Source organism: Callorhinus ursinus, unplaced genomic scaffold (assembly GCF_003265705.2).
Source record: "Callorhinus ursinus isolate GAN/ISIS: 27379988/994484 unplaced genomic scaffold, GSC_fseal_2.0 scaffold32, whole genome shotgun sequence".
NCBI classification, from domain to species: domain Eukaryota; kingdom Metazoa; phylum Chordata; class Mammalia; order Carnivora; family Otariidae; genus Callorhinus; species Callorhinus ursinus.
The window spans coordinates 3198125-3220306 of record NW_027397094.1 but is presented as its reverse complement, the minus strand read 5'-3'; the positions used below and the strand labels follow the sequence as shown (position 1 = coordinate 3220306).

The 22182-nt window shown below is 38.5% G+C and overlaps 1 protein-coding gene across 1 annotated transcript in view; it reads right to left on the bottom strand.

Annotated features, from left to right (window-relative positions):
- PCDH15 (protocadherin related 15) overlaps window positions 1-22182 on the bottom strand; it is a 1645434-nt gene that overhangs the window by 252318 nt on the left and 1370934 nt on the right. The window contains exons 19-20 of the mRNA XM_073878941.1: window positions 17711-17804; window positions 2444-2572 (exon numbers count right to left, since the gene is read on the bottom strand). Coding sequence (XP_073735042.1) covers window positions 2444-2572; window positions 17711-17804 — 223 coding nt within the window. The remainder of the gene's footprint in view (window positions 1-2443; window positions 2573-17710; window positions 17805-22182) is intronic.

Below are 22182 nucleotides of genomic sequence, written 5' to 3'. Positions count from 1 at the left end.
AGAGAGAGAGAGGCAGGCAGAGGGAGAAGCAGGCTCCCCAGGAGCAGGGAGCCTGATGCGGGACTCGATCCCAGGACCCCGGTGTTATGTTAATCACCATACATCACATCATTAGTTTTTTTTTTTTTTAAAGATTTTATTTATTTATTCATGAAAGACAGAGAGAGAGAGAGAGAGAGAGAGAGAGAGAGGCAGGCAGAGGGAGAAGCAGGCTCCCCAGGAGCAGGGAGCCTGATGCGGGACTCGATCCCAGGACCCCGGGATCATGACCTGAGCCGAAGGCAGACGCTTAACCATCTGAGCCACCCAGGCGCCCCACATCATTAGTTTTTGATGTAGCGTTCCATGATTCATTGTTTGTGCATAACACCCAGTGCTCCACGCAGAACACGCCCCCTTGAATACCCATCACCAGGTAACCCATCCCCCAACCCCCTCCCCTCTAGAACCCTCAGTGTGTTTCTCAGAGTCCATCGTCTCTCATGGTTCGTTTCCCCCTCCGATTTACTCCCCTTCATTCTTCCCCTCCTGCTTTTTTTTTTTTTAACATATAATGTATTATTTGTTTCAGAGGTACAGATCTGTGATTCAACAGTCTTGCATAATTCACAGTGCTCACCGTAGCACATACCCTCCCCGATGTCTATCACCCAGCCGCCCCATCCCTCCCACCCCCGACCACTCCAGCAACCCTCAGTTTGTTTCCTGAGATTAAGAATTCTTCATATCAGTGAGGTCTGACCAACTTCCATCTGCTGGTATCTACAGTCAGACCCAATGCCCTTGTATCCACATGGCAGAGAGCTGGCTGCTTGCTTGCTCTGGAGGCAGGAAGTAGCAAAAATACCCTCCTCCACAGCCTCAGTGACCAAGAACTCTAAGGATTTCGTGCATGAATTTGCCAGTCCCATCACTTCTCCTGATCAATAATTCTGGGACATGTGTTTGCACTATTTCCTAGGTTCGCCCTTGGGATTGAGCCCCAGTCTTTGTAATGACTGCTTTAGTAGTTTGTCCCTTCATTAGCAGCTGTCTTTTCCCTGCATTAGTTCCTACTGGTCTGTGAGTATCACTTGAACTTCTCCGAAATGATTTCTACCTCAATCTTTTGTCCACAGGTCTCCTCTTGTAGAGTCCACAGTAAAAGTTGTGACACTGGAGGTATTATTACACAGGGTTCTGGAGTTGCATGGCTTGCTGGCTACATGGCATCAAGACTCCATAGCTTGTTGCAGCAGGACAATGACTAACCCTCTCCCCTGTAGTGAGCTGGGGCAGCATCAAGGCGTGAGGGAATGTATGCCTTATGCAGTGTCTCTGGGATTTGAGAGACAGAGTGACAATGATGATGATAATAACTATGGAGCTGTTTTAAGTATTGTCAGAGCTCTGAGGGAATAAATTGATGAGCTCACGTGGCCCAGTCAAAATCTCAGGGCATGGTATGGAAGGCAGGTCTCTGCCTTTAACATTTAGAGAGGCCCTCCCCTTCTGCAGCCAGAGAGGAAACTGAACACCAGACCTTTGTCGGACTGAAGAGCAGCTGTCTTGTAGAGAAGGCTTGCTTAAAGGCACCAGCAAAACTCCTATTCAAGACTCAAGGCTTTAACAGGGAAACGGTGGGTTCCTGAAGTCTGGACTCGTACATCTGGGTGACCCACTCCTTGAGAGAGAAGGGTTCTCTCCTTGCCTGTGGCTCATACAGATGCCTCATTTCAGGTAGATACTGTGAAATATGTGTGCCTTCCTCAAAATTCGCCCTCAGCTTATGGCTTCTAAACCATCCACCATGTTCATGACCAAGTATGGCCCAACTGAGGAAATACTATGCTTTCTATAAGAAAAATGGGATTCTTCATCAAAGGAAGTAGAGAAACTGGCTTATATGTCCAGTCTTAGGATCAGGAGAGCTTGCTGGGCAAGAGGTGTGTGTGTGAAATAGGGGTACAAAGCAAACACTAAATAGATGTTTACACAACCAGTTGAATTTACCTCTAAACATCTGTATTCTGAGGTATGCACTTACAAATTCACACTTAATGGTATAGCTAATTATATATTTCTCTACAGATACCTTATTATAATTCCAGAAAATAAAAATATATATTAAATAAGAAAAGAATACCTTCCAATGAATCAATGTTTAAAGCACTTAAGGGTCACAAAATGTAAATCAACAAGCTTAATAAGTGAATTCCAAATGGACATGCGGTGATTTATGAAAAACAAACAAACAAACAATCTTGAAGAGTGTCCAGCACTGTGGCTGAGAATGAATGCACTTTATTGCTGTTTTGCCTTATACCCAAGTGATCTCACTCACTGATCACCTTCAATAATTCTGATGACCCACTGCATATTGCATTAGCTGAATCTCCTTTCAAAATTAAAATGTGAGAAATGTAGTCAACAAAAAATACATTTAATATATATCTTCACTTACCCGTACTTGACCCACAAAGGCATTGGCTTCTTCCTCCACCACAGACAGGTTTCTAGGCAGAAAGGGGTCGAAAACTGGCGCGTTGTCATTGACATCTGTCACCACCACATTTACAGTAGCAGTAGAGGTCTTAAAAAAAAAAAAAAGGACTAAATATGAAAGAAGTTATTTTCATGTTGATGTCATCTAATTGGTCATCTTGGAGTTCGTCTATCTGAAATAGAGTGAGACCTTGCCTCATTCCAACTAAAACCCAAAGCATCTCGTTGCTATCCTTATTCCTTAGCTTTCCAAAAAAGAAAAAAGAAAAAAAAAGCAGGAAGTTTTCAATATTCAAGCATTTCAAAAAAACAGATGGAGAAAGCCAATGATGATATTACAGGGCAAACATCTTCTTAAAAATGTCAAGTATTTCCTGGAGCCTTAATTTGAGAAAGTGATTTTACCTTTATCTTGTTCACGTATATGGGTGGCAAGCTTTTGTTTATACACACATGTACCTGTTTTTCTCTGAAATGTAACATTTCTCTAGTTTATATCACTTATATTTCACACTGTTTAAAAATAAAAATGGTGTCTTATCAAAGAGCACAGTGCATCAAAGGGGTATTTTCAGGTAAGTAAATGCTGTCAGAAAATACTACATTCATCATTTTCTGGGTTCACCTCTACACCAAGAGTTTGAGCACCATGTATCACTAGTTAACTGATTACCTTATGGTCATACAGCCCAAGGAAATCGTAAGCAGGTACACTTAAAGTAGTATGTGCTATCTGGTTCAAAGGTCAACCCTTGGCCTGCCGCAACCAGAGACCATTACGTAGGTCAACAACTTTTGCAAAATCAAGGAACATCTTTAGATGTGAGTCAGGCTGGAAACTGTTCTTTCTAATCAAAGCCTGAGAAGCAGCACCTGCCCTGCACCCAGCTCTGTGATAGTGCGGGGCACATTATAGAAGCCTAGGGCCAGAATCAGAGAAAGAAAGGGCCCTTGGCTGGAAAATGAAAAATCCATTAGGCTACGATACTACATATGTGACAAGATGTAAATTAAAAAGTAGGAGAACTATGCAAGATGAAATAATTACCCAACTTTTGTTTTAAAAAACACCGACACAATTTGTCCTGATTGTACATGATGTGGGGTGCACCAATCCTTGGCTCAGAGGGAATGAATCTGGGGAGATCCTGCAGCCGTCATGGGCTGAGGGGTCAAACACTGGATTTCCTAGTGACCGAGGAGGCAAGGACCTGGTAAATGTCTTGTACTTGTCTTTCCTATTGGGATCATGGACGTTGTACCCTCTATTAGTAGTGGTGCATGGGGTCTAGACCTTGCCTCACTTCGACTAAAACCCAAAGCTCAAACTCTAATTGAATTACGGCTGTCTGTCCCTATTTTAACAGAAGCAAAAGTATATCCTCTTTTGAGCAATACGACTTTACTGCAAGCTTTTATAATTTTTCCACATGCAATATCCAGCAGTCATTTAAAATTCACCATGCATAGCAGGGAATTCTTGGGTATTCATAATGGGTTCTTTCTCTATTTGTGTCCTGGCTACATTGATGGGCTTAATCTGTGAAAATTCATACAGCTATTCAGTATGATTTGTACATATTTCTTTATTGAAAAGCACAATAAAAATTTTATTTAAAGGCATGCCAAGGGTGACCAGAACAGTATTAGGTAGTGAAAACCTGGAAACAACCTAAATGCCCACCAGTAGTAGATGGTTTGATGTGCACAGTGCAATAATATATAATACTGAGAATGAACAGAGCATGTTTACAAGTACCCACAGGGATGAATTTCAAGAACATAAGGTTGAGGCTAAGAAGTCAGACACAAAGTAGCACATACTATATGAGTCCAAGTGCATACATTTCAAAGATTGGCACAGTGTCTTCATTGTGATAGAAGTCAGAATAAGGATCACCTTATGAAGAAGGGAGGCTAGCACAGTCATAAGGCTGGGCTCTTGGGATGCTAATTGATTTCAGTTTCTTATTCTAAATATTGATTACATAGATGTGCTCACTGTGTGAAAATTTATTAAGCTGCACAATTAAAGTTTGTGCATTCTTCTGCGTGCATACCTTCATGAAACCGTGTAATTTAAAAGATGCATGAGCACAAACACACTTGTAGGTAGATATATGTGGCGTTGTATAAATGCGAACGTTTTCTGATTAGATGAAATACAGAAAATTTAATTTGCTTATTTTAACTTTTATGTATTTTCCACATTTTCTCCAACAAGGCTACATTGCTTTTATGACAACGGCAACAACAAAACAGTTGAACAAATGTTATTTCTCTAAAAGTTGTGTGAGTTAAAACCAGTAAAAGGATGTTTTTACAGGAGCAGGAGTTCTCAATTTGCCTGAGGGTGAACAAAACATTAAAATTGACAGCCTGGAGTCGAAATCTAAGAGTAGCCACACTAGAGTCTGCTGACTTTCCTTCAAATTGTCTGACCCTTTTTATGTCAGCCTGCCCTTATTTCCCTGTCAATCTACTGGATGGGTTTTCATCCCATTTTTTACAATTCCCATTCTTGACCCTATAGTGTGTGATGTTTTCAGACTGTTTTGGTCCTCAGTCAAAAACTATGGACTATAGCTGAGTATGACAGAAGAGAGCTGGATCACTAAGTAATCTGAAAAGTTAAAGGACAAATCAACCATTTTTGTGCTAATAGGGGCTGAAATTTATGTATAGATGTATTTCTCCACATCTTAGTAATTGTATATGACATGAGGAATAAAAACTATGAATACGTAGAGTAATTTCCAACTTACGTATTTCTTGAAAAGTAGTCTAGAGACCACTTGCATCAGAATCACTTGGTTAATCATTACAAATGCCCAGGCTACACATTAGACCTATTGACTCTATTCATTTAAATCTACTGAAATATTGTAGATTAGTTAGTTGTAAAGCACAATTATGTAAATATTTTTGATTGGTTCAGAAAGATGGCGACACTGCTTCAATATGGATCTGTGCCCTAGAGGAATTTTATGTATCATATCAAGGACAGATTTTCAGTTGGTTAAGGTTGCCTACTTAGACTATCAGCTCAGATCATTTTAAGTTGATAAAAAGAACAATATGTCAGCTAACATATGTTCATAATTAATTTTAAAAATCAATTTATATTATGGCAATTAAATACAAAAGATAAGATACCAAACTAATAAACCTGATTAGTGCAAAGCTACCTGTTTCCCATTGAGGGAATTTGTCTTACTGCTTATTTTCTCAAAAGTTGTATCAAATTACAATTCTACTAGCTGGAAGTACTTGCAGTTTAGTACTGTATTCCATAAATTATCATTTTTGGGGTCATTACTTATTTTAATTATAACATGTCATAGATTTTATTTTGTTTTAAATCATGGATAAATCCTCACAATATGTATTAAATTCTCAACAATGCAAGCAGATATTTCTTTTGTAGCAGACCATTTGAAAACGAATTTATTTATCTTTTTAAGATTTTATTTATTTATTTGACAGAGAGAGACACAGCGAGAGAGGGAACACAAGCAGGGGGAGTGGGAGAGGGAGAAGCAGACTCCCTGCTGCACAGGGAGCCCAATGCGGGGATCGATCCCAGGACTCTGAGATCATGACCTGAGCCGAAGGGAGACGCTTAACCAACTGAGCCACCCAGATGACCCACACATTTATTTTCATAAACTGCTATGGCCTTGAAATAAAGACATTAATATGGTACCATTGGTTTGGTACAGTATAAAAATGTGAGATGTAAAGCCAAAGTCAAAAAAACCCACAAACGTGTACATTCATCTACACAAACCATTTTTTTTATTCATGAGAACATTTTTTAAAAGAAAAGTATTTTATAATCTTCCTTGATTTTATATTATGGACTTTATTGAATCTATCAAGCTAATTTCCTAAATTATTGAAAACCTGGTTTAAGTGAAAGATATTTAGGGTGTTCAAAATGTATTCATTCTCTACTTACTGAAGATAGAATTATGATGACTCTACGTTGATATGGATCTAAATTTGAAACTATCTACTCATAAAGTGACAAACAGAAAAATTTGTATTATATGCTATATAAGTGAGAAACAAAGAATGGAATGATACAGCTGCCATTTTTTTGTCAATGTGGAAATGTAGCCATACACACACACACACACACACACACACACACACATATATTTGCAAAGACCCTTTAAAACTTTTCTATAAACATGTATGTTCAAACTAATGTTTATTAGCATGTTTAATTCCTTTCAATAAAAATGGAGAGTTGGAATCTGGAATAATGAGGTTGTGTCATTTAGGATCTGACCACTCTTGTTTTCATCCAATAGGACAAAGAAAATACATCTACTCTGTAATGGGCATTATTCTTAGGCAATATCAATGCAAAATATTTTTATTCATAGCTACAAATCATCCTGTGACTACAACATCGAGGCAAGCCTGCCTGACCCAGATCATAGAGTTTCTTTGATGACATAGACAGTGTGCCCTTTGTACCAGGGAGGCTGACATGGGAGATTTCTTCCCCTTCTGCGAATGAAAGAATAGAAAATGTCTTCCAGAAAAGCCTTCCTATTCTGGATTATGGGGAGGAGAAGGGGAGGTAGAGAGAAGACAAGGAGGGAGGATGCAAAGGTCCTTGTCTACATCCCCTCCCCCCCCATTATTCTGGAAGCACTTTGGGGAAAGTGGTGGTAGGTATTGAGCAAGTAAGAGAACTTTGGGTGAAACGGTGGCTGACCCTTGTGGAGCATGGAAGCCTCCAGGGAATTTCCATGGCAGTCACATCTAATAGGACATGGCAAGGAATATGGAACAGTGGCAGAGACAAGTGGCCAAAGAGAGAAGCTGGGTTTCTTTGTGTGTGGCTCAGGAATTCTAGAGGCTGAGAGATCACTCTGTGAGCAAGGCCTTGGGTAAAGGCAAAGGACCCTGATGGTCACAGTCAAGTGCATGTCAGCGCTAGGCAGCAACAGATGCACCAAATACTCAGAGGAGTCATTAGGGGACTGGATTGAGAGGCCAAACCAGACACACCAGGCAAACAGAGGCCAGCAGAGATGGAGAGCATTCGAACTGGGTGCCCTCTTCCCGGCATCAAGAACTAGTAAGCATTCCCTGCACCTGTACAATTTTAGGATGAGGGCAGGCAAGAGAGGAAGAGCAGCTTCACTGGTGAGTACATGTTTACCTTGAAAAGAGTGGTTAAAACAAAAGAGGTTGGGATGTTGTTTCAAGCAAGTGAAGTGTGACCCGACCCTGCCCAGGGACATATCACCATCTAGGCAGCAGAGTGGACTCAGGAAGATTAGATTAGGGATTTTAAAAAAGGAGTTTTTAATTCTGTGCATATCTGAGTGCAGTGCGAGGAGAGTATATACTTTATAAATATCTATATTATAAAAATATGTAATATAATTTATTATATATAAAATAAACATAACAGAAACTAGTAGAACTTCATAGATTATCTCACAACTTAAAAAAAATCAAACTTCTGGAAGATTTACTTCAGAAAACACTAAAATGTCAGTATTTTATTGCCAACAAATGAGAAATATAAATCTATGCTTTTCAAAGAGAATGAACAAGTAGCTCATTCTCTTTTAAAATTACATGGCCTTTTCTTCTTATAAGAGTATATACCCAAATAAAACCACTGCAGTTGTGTTTAAATATATATATATATATATATGTGTGTGTATCATTATTCTGTTCTAAAATTTTATTAAATGAGCTATATTGAAATTCAGTTATTTGCATTTCACCTACAAGTCTTCTCATATATTTTTCTCTTGTTAATGTTTCCTATAGTTTGACTAAACGGTTAAATGTTCAGCTTCTAGATTCTAATTGCTTATTTATATTGTCACATTTAAAACACATTCAGGGGGCCACCTGGTTGGCTCAGTTAAGCATCTCCCTTTGGCTCAGGTCACGATCTCAGGGTCCTGGGATCGAGCCATGCATTGGGCTCCCTCCTTAGCGGGGAGTCTGCTTCTCCCTCTCCAGGCCACTCTGCCTGTTTGTGCTCTCTCTCTCTCTCTCGGTCAAATAAATAAATAAAATCCTTAAAAATGAAATAAAATAAAATAAAAGACATTCAGGGAATAATGTCAGTTCAAGGTCCAAGCATAGATGCTAAGTTTCCTGCCAATCTGAATTGTAAGACATCACCAGTATTCACTATGAAAGCCATAATCAAGAAAGTCAAGCTAGGAGTTTTAGAAAATTATACGGAGAAACAAGAAGATCTAACAATTGTAAATAGCTATGCCCCGAACATGGGAGCAGCCAATTATATAAGGCAATTAATAACAAAAGCGAAGAAACACATTGACAGCAATACAATAATAGTGGGGGACTTTAACACCCCCCTAACAGAAATGGAAAGATCATCTAAGCAAAAGATCAACAAGGAAATAAAGACTTTAAATGACACACTGGACCAAATGGACTTCACAGACATATTCAGAACATTCCATCCCAAAGCAACGGAATACACATTCTTCTCTAGTGCCCATGGAACACTCTCCAGAATTGATCATATCCTAGGTCACAAATCAGGTCTCAATCGGTACCAAAAGATTGGGATTATTCCTTGCATATTTTCAGACCACAGCGCTTTGAAACTAGAATTCAATCACAAGAGGAAAGTCGGAAAGAACTCAAATACATGGAAGCTAAAGAGCATCCAACTAAGGAATGACTGGGTTAACCAGGAAATTAAAGAAGAATTAAAAAAATTCATGGAAACCAATGAAAATGAAAACACAACTGTTCAAAATCTTTGGGATACAGCAAAGGCAGTCCTGAGAGGAAAGTATATAGCAATACAAGCCTTTCTCAAGAAGCAAGAACGGTCTCAAATACACAACCTAGCCCTACACCTAAAGGAGCTGGAGAAAGAAAAACAAATAAAGCCTAAACCCAGCAGGAGAAGAAAGAAATAATAAAGATCAGAGCAGAAATCAATGAACTAGAAACCAAAAGAACAGTAGAACAGATCCATGAAACTAGGAGCTGGTTCTTTGAAAGAATTAACAGGATTGATAAACCTCTGCCTAGACTTATCAAAAAGAAAAGAGAAGTGACCCAAATCAACAAAATCATGAATGAAAGAGGAGAGATCACAACCAACACCCAAGAAATACAAACAATTATAAGAACATATTATGAGCAACTCTATGCCAGCAAATTAGATAACCTGGAAGAAATGGGTGCATTCCTAGAGATGTATCAACTACCAAGATGGAACCAGGAAGAAATAAGAAAACCTGAACAGACCTATACCACTAAGGAAATTGAAGCAGTCATCAAAAATCTCCCAGGAAACAAAAGCCCAGGGCCAGATGGCTTCCTAGGGGAATTCTATCAGACATTTAAAGAAGAATTAATACCTATTCTCCTGAAACTGTTCCAAAAAATAGAAATGGAAGGAAAACTTCCAAACTCATTTTATGAGGCCACCATTACCTTGATCCCAAAACCAGACAAAGACCCCATCATAAAGGAGAACTACAGACCAATATCCTTGATGAATATGGATGCAAAAATTCTCACCAAAATACTAGCCAATAGGATCCAACAGTCCATTAAAAGGATGATTCACCATGACCAAGTGGGATTTCTCCCTGGGTTGCAAGGCTGGTTCAAATTCTGCAAATCAATCAACATGATACAATACATTAACAAAAGAAAGAACAAGAACGATATGATCCTCTCAATAGATGCAGAAAAAGCATTTGACAAAGTACAGCATCCTTTCTTGATCGAAACTCTTCAGAGTTTAGGGATAGAGGGTACATACCTCAATATCATAAAAGCCATCTACGAAAAACCTACAGCCAATATCATTCTCAATGGGGAAAGGCTGAGAGCTTTTCCCCTAAAGTCAGGAACACGGCAGGGATGTCCACTCTCACCACTGCTATTCAACATACTATTAGAGGTCCCAGCCACAGCAATCAGACAACAAAAAGAAATCAAAGGCATCCAAATCGGCAAAGAGGAAGTCAAACTCTCACTCTTTGCAGATGATATGATACTGTCTGTGGAAAACCCAAAAGACTCCACCCCAAAACTGCTAGAACTCATACAGGAATTAAGTCAAGTAGCAGGCTATGAAATCAATGCACAGAAATCAGTGGCATTCCTATACACCAACAAGACAGAAGAGAGAGAAATTAAGGAGTCGATCCCATTTACAATTGCACCCAAAACCATTAGATACCTAGGAATAAATCTAACCCAAGAGGCAAAGGATCTGTACTCAGAACACTATAAAATACTCATGAAAGAAATGGAAGAAGACACAAAGAAATGGAACAATGTTCCATGCTCATGGATTAGAAGAACAAACATTGTGAAGGTGTCAATGCTACCTAGAGCAATCTACACATTCAATGCAATCCCCATCAAAATACCATCCACTTTTTTCAAAGAAATGGAACAAATAATCCTAAAATTTGTATGGAACCAGAAGAGACCCCGAATAGCCAGAGGAATCTTGAAAAAGAAAAGCAAAGCTGGCGGCATCACAATTCCGGACTTCCAGCTCTATTACAAGGCTGTCATCATCAAGACAGTATGGTACTGGCACAAAAACAGACACATAGATCAATGGAACAGAATCGAGAGCCCAGAAATGGACCCTCAACTCTATGGTCAACTCATCTTTGACAAAGCAGGAAAGAATGTCCAATGGCAAAAAGACAGTCTCTTCAACAAATGGTGTTGGGAAAATTGGACAGCCACATGCAGAAGAATGAAACTGGACCATTTCCTTACACCACACACAAAAATAGACTCCAAATGGTTGAAAGACCTAAACATGAGACAGGAGTCCATCAGAATCCTAAAGGACAACACAGGCAGCAACCTCTTCGACTTCAGCCGCAGCAAGTTCTTCCTAGAAACATCGCCAAAAGCAAGATAAGCAAGGGCAAAAATGAACTATTGGGATTTCATCAAGATAAAAAGCTTTTGCACGGCAAAAGAAACAGTCCACAAAACCGAAAGACAACCGACAGAATGGGAGAAAATATTTGCAAATGACTTATCAGATAAAGGGCTAGTATCCAAAATCTATAAAGAACTTATCAAACTCAACACCCAAAGAACAAATAATCCAATCAAGAAATGGGCAGAAGACATGAACAGACATTTCTCCAAAGAAGACATCCAAATGGCCAACAGGCACATGAAAAAGTGCTCCACATCGCTCGGCATCAGGGTAATCCAGATCAAAACCTCAATGAGATACCACCTCACACCAGTCAGAATGGCTAAAATTAACAAGTCAGGAAACGACAGATGCAGGCGGGGATGCGGAGAAAGGGGAACCCTCCTACACTGTTGGTGGGAATGCAAGCTGGTGCAGCCACTCTGGAAAACAGTATGGAGTTTTCTCACACAGTTGAAAATAGAGCTACCATACGATCCAGCAATTACACTACTGGGTTTTTACCCCAAAGATACAAATGTAGGGACCCGAAGGGGTACGTGCACCCCAATGTTTATAGCAGCAATGTCCATAATAGCCAAACTGTGGAAAGAGCCAAGATGTCCATCGACAGATGAATGGATAAAGAAGAGGTGGTATATATACACAATGGAATATTATGCAGCATCAAAAGGAATGAGATCTTGCCATTTGCAACGACGTGGTTGGAAGTGGAGGGTGTTATGCTGAGTGAAATAAGTCAATCAGAGAAAGACATGTATCATATGACCTCACTGATACGAGGAATTTTTAATCTCAGGGAATAAACTGAGGGTTGCTGGAGTTGAGGGTTGGGGTGGCTGGGTGATAGACATTGGGGAGGGTATGTGCTACGGTGAGCGCTGTGAATTGTACAAGACTGTTGAATCACAGATCTGTACTTCTGAACCAAATAATGAAACATATGTTAAGAAAAAAGAAAAAGAAGATAGCAGGAGGGGAAGAATGAAGGGGAGTAAGTCGCAGGGGGAGACGAACCATGAGAGACGATGGACTCTGAAAAACAAACTGAGGGTTCTAGAGGGAAGGAGGGTGGGCGGTTGGGTTAGCCTGGTGATGGGTATTAAAGAGGGCACGTTCTGCGCAGAGCACTGGGTGTTATGCACAAACAATGAATCACGGAACACTACATCAAGAACTAATGATGTAATGTATGGTGATTAACATAACAATAAAAATTGTAAAAAAAGAAAATTATACGGAGAGCAAGTTTTGTATTTTGTATTTGTGTTTTGAATAGGAATGCTTCCCCATTGGGAAATGACAACCGATAAATTTGTTTAAAAAAAAAGAAAGAGAAAAATCCTGACCTCTCTTTGCATATTTATATCTTTCACTGTGATTTGCATATGCATATATTTTGCTGTGCTATTGTTTTATAGACAACTACCATCCACAAGCCCTACTTACTCATTATCTTTCAGCCCAGTGTGGATAATAAGATCTAAGAAGCGTTATGCCAGGTGGTCTCTGAAAGAGCTCTAGTTCAGGTAGAGAAAGGGGCAGACTCTTCTTTGCCTCTCTGCAAAGCAGAGCAGATGCCTAGAGTTGCATTAGTCTTTATAAACCCATTAGGTAAGTAGACTGAGGACGAAAGCAAACACAGGATAAATGTCAGAGTGGGTAAGAGACAGCAGGAGCCCCTGCCTGAGCCCATTCCTGTTCACCCCTATGTTTCTTTATATGTGAGACAAACAAACCCTGCTTTGTTTAAGCCCCTGCTGTTTGGCTTCCTCTTATAGCCAGCTTCCTAAAGGCTATCCCTACCACTGCTTGTTGAAGGAGTCCAGAGAACATCACTGCAAAATATGCCACTTGGCTAAATTGACTCCTTTGAATGAAAGGCACTTGAAAAAACAGCAAATACAGGAAAAACACTCAGTCTTTCCTTCTTTTTCATAAAAGCGTAAAAGCATATTACATTCCCATGTGAAAGATGGACTCCCTGTATCAGAAGGAAACATTTTTATTATCAACAAGCACAAGAGGCTGAGACAGAGAATTCTATACAAGCAGACCTTGTTAAAATAATTCACCCCTCCCTTAACCTCCCAACAGAGTTTAGTTGCCTTCCCACACCTGCCTCTCTCCCTGTCCCCTACTTCGAAAGCAAGTGGGTTTTGCCAATTCTTTGGGTCTTCATTTCCTTATGGGGGGCTAAAACATCATGTGAAACTTACATAAATTTGTATGCTTTCTCCTCTTAATCTTTAATTTTCAGACCCAGCCAGGGACCTTAAGAGGGTCGAGGAAAACTTCTTCCTCCCTGTCGATCAAATTATATCCATAAACATAATAAGGTTTGCCCAGATTTTCCAATAACATTTTCCAATAAAATGTATTTTTAGTTCAGGTTGGTTGGACTTAGTTTAGCTTAGAAGTAAATAATGTTACAAAGAAGCTTCTGAAAAGAAGTTGCATGTATATTCCTTCAAAAAATGCATTTGGGAGCTATCCTAGATGCTATTATTATAAGGTAAAATGTAGCTGCTTATAAAAAATATATGATATACAAAAATTTCGAAGTCTTTTCAGCTAAAATGTGAAAATATTGGAATAAAACATGGTGGAAGCTTTCTTAAGGAATTTTCAACTTTATAGATTTGCAAAGAATTCCAAGTAAGTGTAAATAACTATTTAATTCTAGAAAGTATGAGTTTATTTGTATTCATGATAGCTGAAGAAATCTAAATATTTATAACAATGAGATATTTAACTTGTATAGGTTTTTTCAGCTACTATTGACAAAGTTGATTTAGAGAATGGAAAAAAACCCAAGAACATCAATAACATTCTTTCAACTTTGTCTACAAAACATTAGCAATGAGCAATAGAACATTAGCTCTCTTTTCCCTTAAACATATTTTGGGGGTGGTAGAGGAGGTGGTTTTCCATGATGAAATTATCAAATTATATCTTCGCAATCTGTTTCACACAAATTGCTGGTAATAATTTTGATTTAAGAAGAATACATAGACCTGGGGTCTGTGTTCATTAAATATCTTTCTTCAAAACCATAATCATTAGGGTTAAAAGGTTAATTTTACCCTAACTCTACAAAGGACATAAGTTTAAATGTGTAGATAAGAAAAGCACATCACAACACAACACTGTAGTGATTGTGTTATCACTTTCTCCTTCAGGAACCCACAATATGTGCCCACATAGAAGTTCATCCCTAAAATTATGTAAATAATGGAATTAGCTAAAGAAGCTTTTATTTGAAACCTAAATCTTCCTTTCTCTACTGATATTCTCAATACAAATTTCGAAAATAAAACACATTTACTTAAGAGGGTCAGAATTTTAAAGCTGAATGAGACCTTACTGATCCTAGGAATGAAAACAGGGGGGCTGTTGTGGTGGGGGGCGGGGACGAGAAATGCTAAGTGACCCCTGGCCAAGGGGACTGAGATACCCAAGTAAGTAACTGGAAAAAAAAATGCTCTAGAAGAAATTAACCCAGAATTTATTCTGTTTTGGATGTAGGCAAACCCATAATTAGTAGATTGAGATTATGTCAGATATCTTTTTTTTTTTTTAAGATTTTATTTATTTATTTGACAGAGGGAGACACAGTGAGAGAAGGAACACAAGCAGGGGGAGTGGGAGAGGGAGAAGCAGACTTCCCTCGGAGCAGGGAGCCCGACGTGGGGCTTAGTCCCAGGACCCTGGGATCATGACCTGAGCCGAAGTCAGATGCTTAACGACTAAGCCACCCAGGTGCCCTCAACTGAAGTTATAAACTATAAATGCTCAAGAATGTCCATACCAACAAGAAGTCATCTCAATGGACATGATATTTTTAAAAAAGAACAACACATTCACACATCCATTTGAATTACAAGACACCGTGGGTGTGATAATGAGAAGCACCAGGATTGTCCCCAATTTCCACACCAACTATCCGCTCCTCAGAGGTTACTGCTTTTAACCATGTCTGTCTTTACTTCTGGTTGTTACTTCCAAAACCCTAAATAATATGCTTATGTCCCCATTTCTTTCTTTATTTGCTTTTGCCAAACTCTACTCCCTACTATACAAAATGAGGATTTACTTCTTCATGATACTTCTTTCTTCATCCTTCCTATTTTTGAGACATGCAAAATTTTCCAGTTCTTTATTGATTGCCTTGGCAAAGTTGAATAAGATACCTATAACTTTATAAATCTTGCTATCAACTTTAAACAGTCATTTAGACATTCACTGTGTAAAATATTTATGTTTGTATTCTTTTTATTTTATTTGATTTTTTAAAGATTTTATTTATTCATGAGAGACAGAGAGAGAGAGAGAGAGGCAGAGGCAGAGGGAGAAGCAGGCTTCCCATTGAGGAGGGAGCCCAATGCGGGGCTCTATCCCAGGACCCTGGGATCATGACCTGAGCCAAAGACAGATACTTAACCGACTGAGCCACCCAGGTGCCCCTACGTCAGATATCTTAATATACTATTTTTTCCCATCTGTTCTCTTGTCTAAGAAATTATTGTTAGGGCCAGATTTAAAGGTCCTACCTATATCACTGTCACTGATATCTGATTTGTAATGTGACATCTTCCAAAGCTGTGCATTTTTTTTAATCCTAATGATTTTTTTTCTACCCTAATGACTGACCTGAATGCCACTCATTTATTTTACTTCTACTCATTTATTTTACACTAATGACTCTCCTTCCTCCATACTGAATAATGCCTTCTCCTCCTCAGGTCCCCCCTCATTATCTTCTAGACAAGTTGCCAGTTAATCTTCAACATGTCAGATTCTTTCATTTTCTTCTTCAGAGCCACATCAACTTCCTTACATAGATCTAACACAGGCGCACTCTTAATCAAAGATGCTGCATATATAAAATCAATCTGAGTTTTATTTTTCTTCACACATCTAAGTACCTTCTACTGGCCCCACTATTTACTCAGATTGTTCTGTATATTTTATTTTCTACATGTAACTGTTTTACCTAATGTTTGAGCAATGGTAAATGGCTTATTATGGGCAGATTTATCAAATTTAATTAATTATCTTTATCTATTTTTCTAACTTTTAGTTAAAGTAATAAAAGTGTCCGGGTAGCAAGTTTATATGCTTTGTTTTGTTTTTTAAGATTTTATTTATTTATTTGAGAGAGAGAGAGAGAGAGCATGAGTAGGGGGAGAGAGAGAGGGAGAAGCAGACTCCCAACTGAGCAGGGAGCCCAACACGGGGCTCCATCCCAGGACCCTGGGAGCATGACCTGAGCTGAAGGCTGATGCTTAACGAACTGAGCCACCCAAGAGCCTCAGTTTATATGTTTTTATCATGGTAAGATTTTCTCATCAATCCTCCTCAAATATACACCCCCAGTGAATCTATCATACACATCAAACAAGTCATTTCAAGTCACGTGGGGCCATATTACTATTTTAATTGGGTGAACCTTGCCTAGAGTCCTAAACTGAATTTGAAATTATTTCCAGAGAACAGTGAGTTGGTCCATAAGCATTTGCCTAAAGAAAAAAACTACTTTGCCTCATATAAATGGTAAAAAAACAAAACAAAACAAAAACAACAAAAAACAGTCTAAGTACCTGTTACCAAAATTTGAAATGTTAAATTGTTAAAAAATTAGAATAGCAGTGGTCGTAAGCATGTTAGTTTAAAGAATACAAATGATTTTAAAACACTCCAGAATAACTAAACGATTTCTTTATTCTTAAAACTGATTTTTAGGTGCAGAGAAAATAACATTTATCCTCTCTGGAATTATGGACCCATTTAAACCACTTCCATCACCAAGGATTAGTCAGGATCCTGAATGCTGCTTACAACTTGTGGAATCAATCAACTTGGTTACCTAAGTGCTTCAAGACATCTATCCACACCCTGCCCCCCGACAAAGTGACATTAAAGGGAACGGGTTCCAACAGAATCAAAACTGCCAGGAGACATCTCAGAGTGTTGTGCCGATGATGATCACCATGGAATGCGTTTTAGACCATTAGATTTCATTTTCCCAATAAGCTGGGTAAGAATGCCAATCCCAAGTATGTATTCTGTCAAGTCAAAAAGTTCCACCACCCTGACAGATTCAGAATATAGGTTCAACTATTAAAAGAGTACTTCTCCAAGTATTAAGGAGCTGCTCTGGGTGAGAAGAGACGAATTCCCGGACTCATGATTATGATACAGTGTTTCAGAGCATCAGACTACCAGGCTCTGTTCTTACCACCCAGTGTCCCCAGGCTGAGTACTCACCCCATCTGGCCTGCCGTCCGAAGCAGTGACGATCAGAATGTAGCGATCAGTGCTCTCCCTGTCCAGGGCTTTCCCTAAGGTTAGAATCCCAGTACTAGTGACAGAGAAAAAAAACAAACAGATAAGACACACAAAGATTTTAAGTCACAGGGAGCCTTTCTCCCATCGGAAACTACTTTCCACTGTTTTTTCCCTTTCAGCAAATGTAGCCTGAATATTTAAGATGCGTGATTCTCAGATTCATGTTGAAAATTGAAAAAAGCTTTTAAGGCTGTTGAGCTTCTTAGCAACAATGAAAAACTGCCAAACTGAAGGAGATAACCGAACTGATTCTCCAGCCTCCAGGAGAAAAATAAAACTGTGCTTAATTCATTCCGGAAAGAGAGATATCTATCTTGTTTATGATTATGTCAAAGTTGGAAGACTCCATTAATCTTTAGCAGTTTCATAATCCTTTGAATCAAGGAATGGTTTCTTAGAACTAATATATATTGTTATTTCCATTCATTGTCACATAGGTAGCCATGCTGGAAATGCAAACATCTGAATCTCATCTTTGACAAACACTAACAATTAACATCTATTTTTTTCTTCTTACTTAATTTCAAAACAACTGAGGCTCATTGTATAAAATTCAAAAATATACAGTGGAATATTAAAATCCTCACAGATATTGTGATTATTTTTGTAACATTTATTTTTATGCTCTATAATAATCATATCTGAATATATTATATCATTTTCCAAAGAGGAAGCAGACAGTGTGTTTTACATCCCATTTAAGAAAACATAATTTCATGAGCATTCACTCTCTCATTTTATAATTTATGAAAACAAACTTTTGTCAGATACACTAACAATTTTATCGTTTTGTTATTCTTTTGAAATTTAGATGTTTCCTAATTTTATTTATTATGTATAATGGGAGATGAACAGCCTTTGGACAAATTCTCATAATTTGAATATTTTATACTACTTCATGCCCTTTCACTGTTTAAAATAAATGCCTCCAAGTATTTATGTCTTTTTTTCTGCAATGTAATTTGTTTTATGACAGTTTTGTCACTCATAATGCTCTCTAAAACAAGTTCCACATTTACGTCTGAGATATTACCATCTGATATCCTACATGACATTTTAATAAAGTCCTAAAAAACATCTATTGTAGTGGACAAGTTATATTGATATAATAAAACATTAAAACATTTATTCAAGCATGAAACAATCTTTTTTGATTGATAGAAGGCTTTCACATTTTAATACAAGTGCTTGTATCATTACAGTAGAATTTAAGTCATTCACATCACACATGGTAGTTGGGTAAAGAGACTCAACAGCAACGAATCAAAGTCAGAGTCCCAGTTACTCTGTTTTACCATGTTGTTGTTGATCATATAGACTGAAAAGTTCTAAATGTATGGTAGAACTATGGAAAACTCTACGACTTGTACATTTTTAAATGTTCTGTCAAAATAACTGAAAACCAATTCCCAGAGTAGTTCATAACAATGGCTTTTGGAGTAACTTCCCACACTGCAGATGGTTCAGATAATCTCATTCTAAAATGACTTTAAGAGAAAACTAAGACATGTATTTCTTCAGAGACTTATTCACAAACTACTTAAGAAATGGGAGACCTGAAAACCCAGCCATAGTACAATGAAAGAAAAAAAGAAAACTGAGTTATTGCTTTCCATTTTTCCCCCTCAGTTTAAGGTTCAAATCTCTATATTCTTCTTTATACATTAAATTAGAAAATCTCTTGAAATATATATAGTATTCCCATTCAGAGCCATATTATACATAAACAGCTAATTTTTAACAGTCTGGTGATTATCATGGAGACAGCTCTTTGCTTGAGATGATGCGTGCCAATGAGATAGGATATTTGGGAGATGGAGAAGGAGACAAAGAATAGGTACTATTTTTTGGGGTATTTATAGACCAGTTGGTGGGTACACACAAGCATGCTTTCCTGAAATTCCGGAAATAACTAGCAAATATGAGTCTTCCTACCAGCTGGCTAGAAGCTATAGACCAGGATACACCGGGCTGCATTGAGGAATGCAGGAAATCTTCTAAGTTCCCATAATCAAAATATGTAAGAATCGTTTCTGTTAAAACATCAACAATGGTGCTACTTAAATTTTACATGACTGAAAGCCTATCTCACAGGAGTGACATCAGTGGTCTTGAAGATGGCTGTCAGCATCCCCAGTGTGACACTCTGTTACCCGTTTCTGGAGGGAACAGAACTACCCTGATTCACAAAGACTTGTGTTTGCCATTCTGGAGGCTGCCTGAAGGAACAATGCATGCTGCTCGTCTTTATTTTGCCTAACTCAGAGCTCACTGGAGGCAGAAAAGCAGTGGGTTTTTCTGGAAGACTCTGTAAGGCAGGCAACAACCTGCAGTCACCTGAGGCGAAGATTACAGCTGAGGCATACAAGAGAGCGTTGGGTGCCTGGGAGGAAAGATGGGCAGAGAGTTTCTTGGGAAACTGGGGCACTTAAAAGCACCCGTGTATACTTGGGGATGGAACAGAATTGAGAGTCCAGAGATAAGCCCATATGTCTGTGGCTGACTGATTTTCAACAAGGATGCCAAGATCATTCAGTAGGGAAAGGATTGTCTCCTCAAAGGGTGCTGGGGCAATTGGAGATCTCCACGTGAAAGAATGAAGTTGGGCGATGGGCGATTTTATTACACCATAAACAGAAATTAGGTCAAAATGGATCAACAATCTAACTAAAGTACTGAAACCATGAAACTTAGACAAAAACTTGAGGATAAATCTTCATGATCTTAGATTCAACAACGGATTTTAAATGGGACAGTAAGGGCATGAGCAGCAAAAGAAAAAAATAGGTATACTGGACTTCACCAAAATCAAGAATTTTTGCCATCATAAATAAAGTGGAAAAAAAAAACCCTAGAAAATGAGAGAAAATACTTGCAATTCATATATCTGATAAGAATCTGGCTCCCCAAATGTATAGGAGACTCTTAAAACTCAACAACAAAAGTACAAATGACCCGATTAAAAATTAGTCAAAGGACTTGAACAAGATTTTTCTCCAAAGAAGGTACAAACACGACAAACAAGTACATGAAAAGATACTCGTCAGGGAAATGGAAATCAAAACTACAGTGAAATACCACTTCACACCCACTAGGATGGATATAATTAACAAAACAAGACAAATGGGGAAGTAACATGTTGACAAAGATATAAAGGAATTGGAACCCTTATACAGTGGTGGTGGGAATAGAAAATGGTCTTGTCCAAACAGTTTGGCAGTTCTTCAGAAAGTAAACATAAAATTACAATATGGCCCAGCAATTCCAATCCTGGAAATATACTCAAAAGAATTGAAATCAGATTCTTAAATGCACATACATATGTGTCCACAGTAGCAGTATTCACAATAGCCAAGGCATAGAAAACCAGCCCAAATGTCCATGCATGGATGAATGGATAAACAAATTGTATATACAAACAATGAGATATTACGCATGTATGAAAAGGAATGAAGTACTGATGTATGCTTCCACCTGGTTGAGCTTCAAAACATTAGGCTAAGTGAAAAAAGCCAGACACAAAAGGTCGTATGTTATATTCTTCCATTTATTTGAAATACCCAGAATAGATCAATCCACAGAGGCTGAACATAAATTGGTGGTTGCCAGGGGCAAGGGGAGGGGCGGATAGGGAGCAGCTGCTTTTTGGGTTGGGCTTTCTTTTGGAGTGATAAAGATATTCTGGAACTAGAGACAAAGGGTTGTTGAACAACCCTGAGTCTGCTAAATGCCATTGAATTGTTTTGAAATGGTTAATTGTATGCTATGTGAATTTCACTTCCTTTATATTAATTAGATTACACAGAAATCCCTCACCAAACTCGAAGGCTGTATTTCTGAAATGTATGGTGCTGGACAAAATCAAGCTTTCTGAGACAATGAGTTGCTTTGCTTAACCATGAAAGGGGTGTTCAAAAGTTGTTGAAGCCATGCAATTGAAACGTAGAGGAGGTTGTCTACGTCCACACAAACCAATCTGCTAGCATTTAAAACCTGTAGCCGCTTTCCCAAATTGCACTGTCGATTAGGAAATACTGTAGCAGCCACATCACTGACAGAAATTATATCACAGATTTCATGCTTTGTATCCTAGGCTTCCTTGAAACGTTGTCAATATATTCCACTGGCTGCGATTTAATACCATTTACACTTACAAGTGTCTGAGTCTGAGACATTTATCGTGTTGCCCGTGGGCACCATGTTTCAAGCCTCATGATGCTATTTAGAGAGGCTAGAGTATACTTGAAAATGTGTGATTGCTTCAAGTCGGATGTGGTGTTCCCTGTTAAATAGTGATTAGCGGTTAGCAAACGCAGACGCACAGAGGGAGGTGGGCATATTGGCAGAGGTTCAGAAAAGAGGACCGTGGCAGGAGCTGAGGTGGTAAGGGC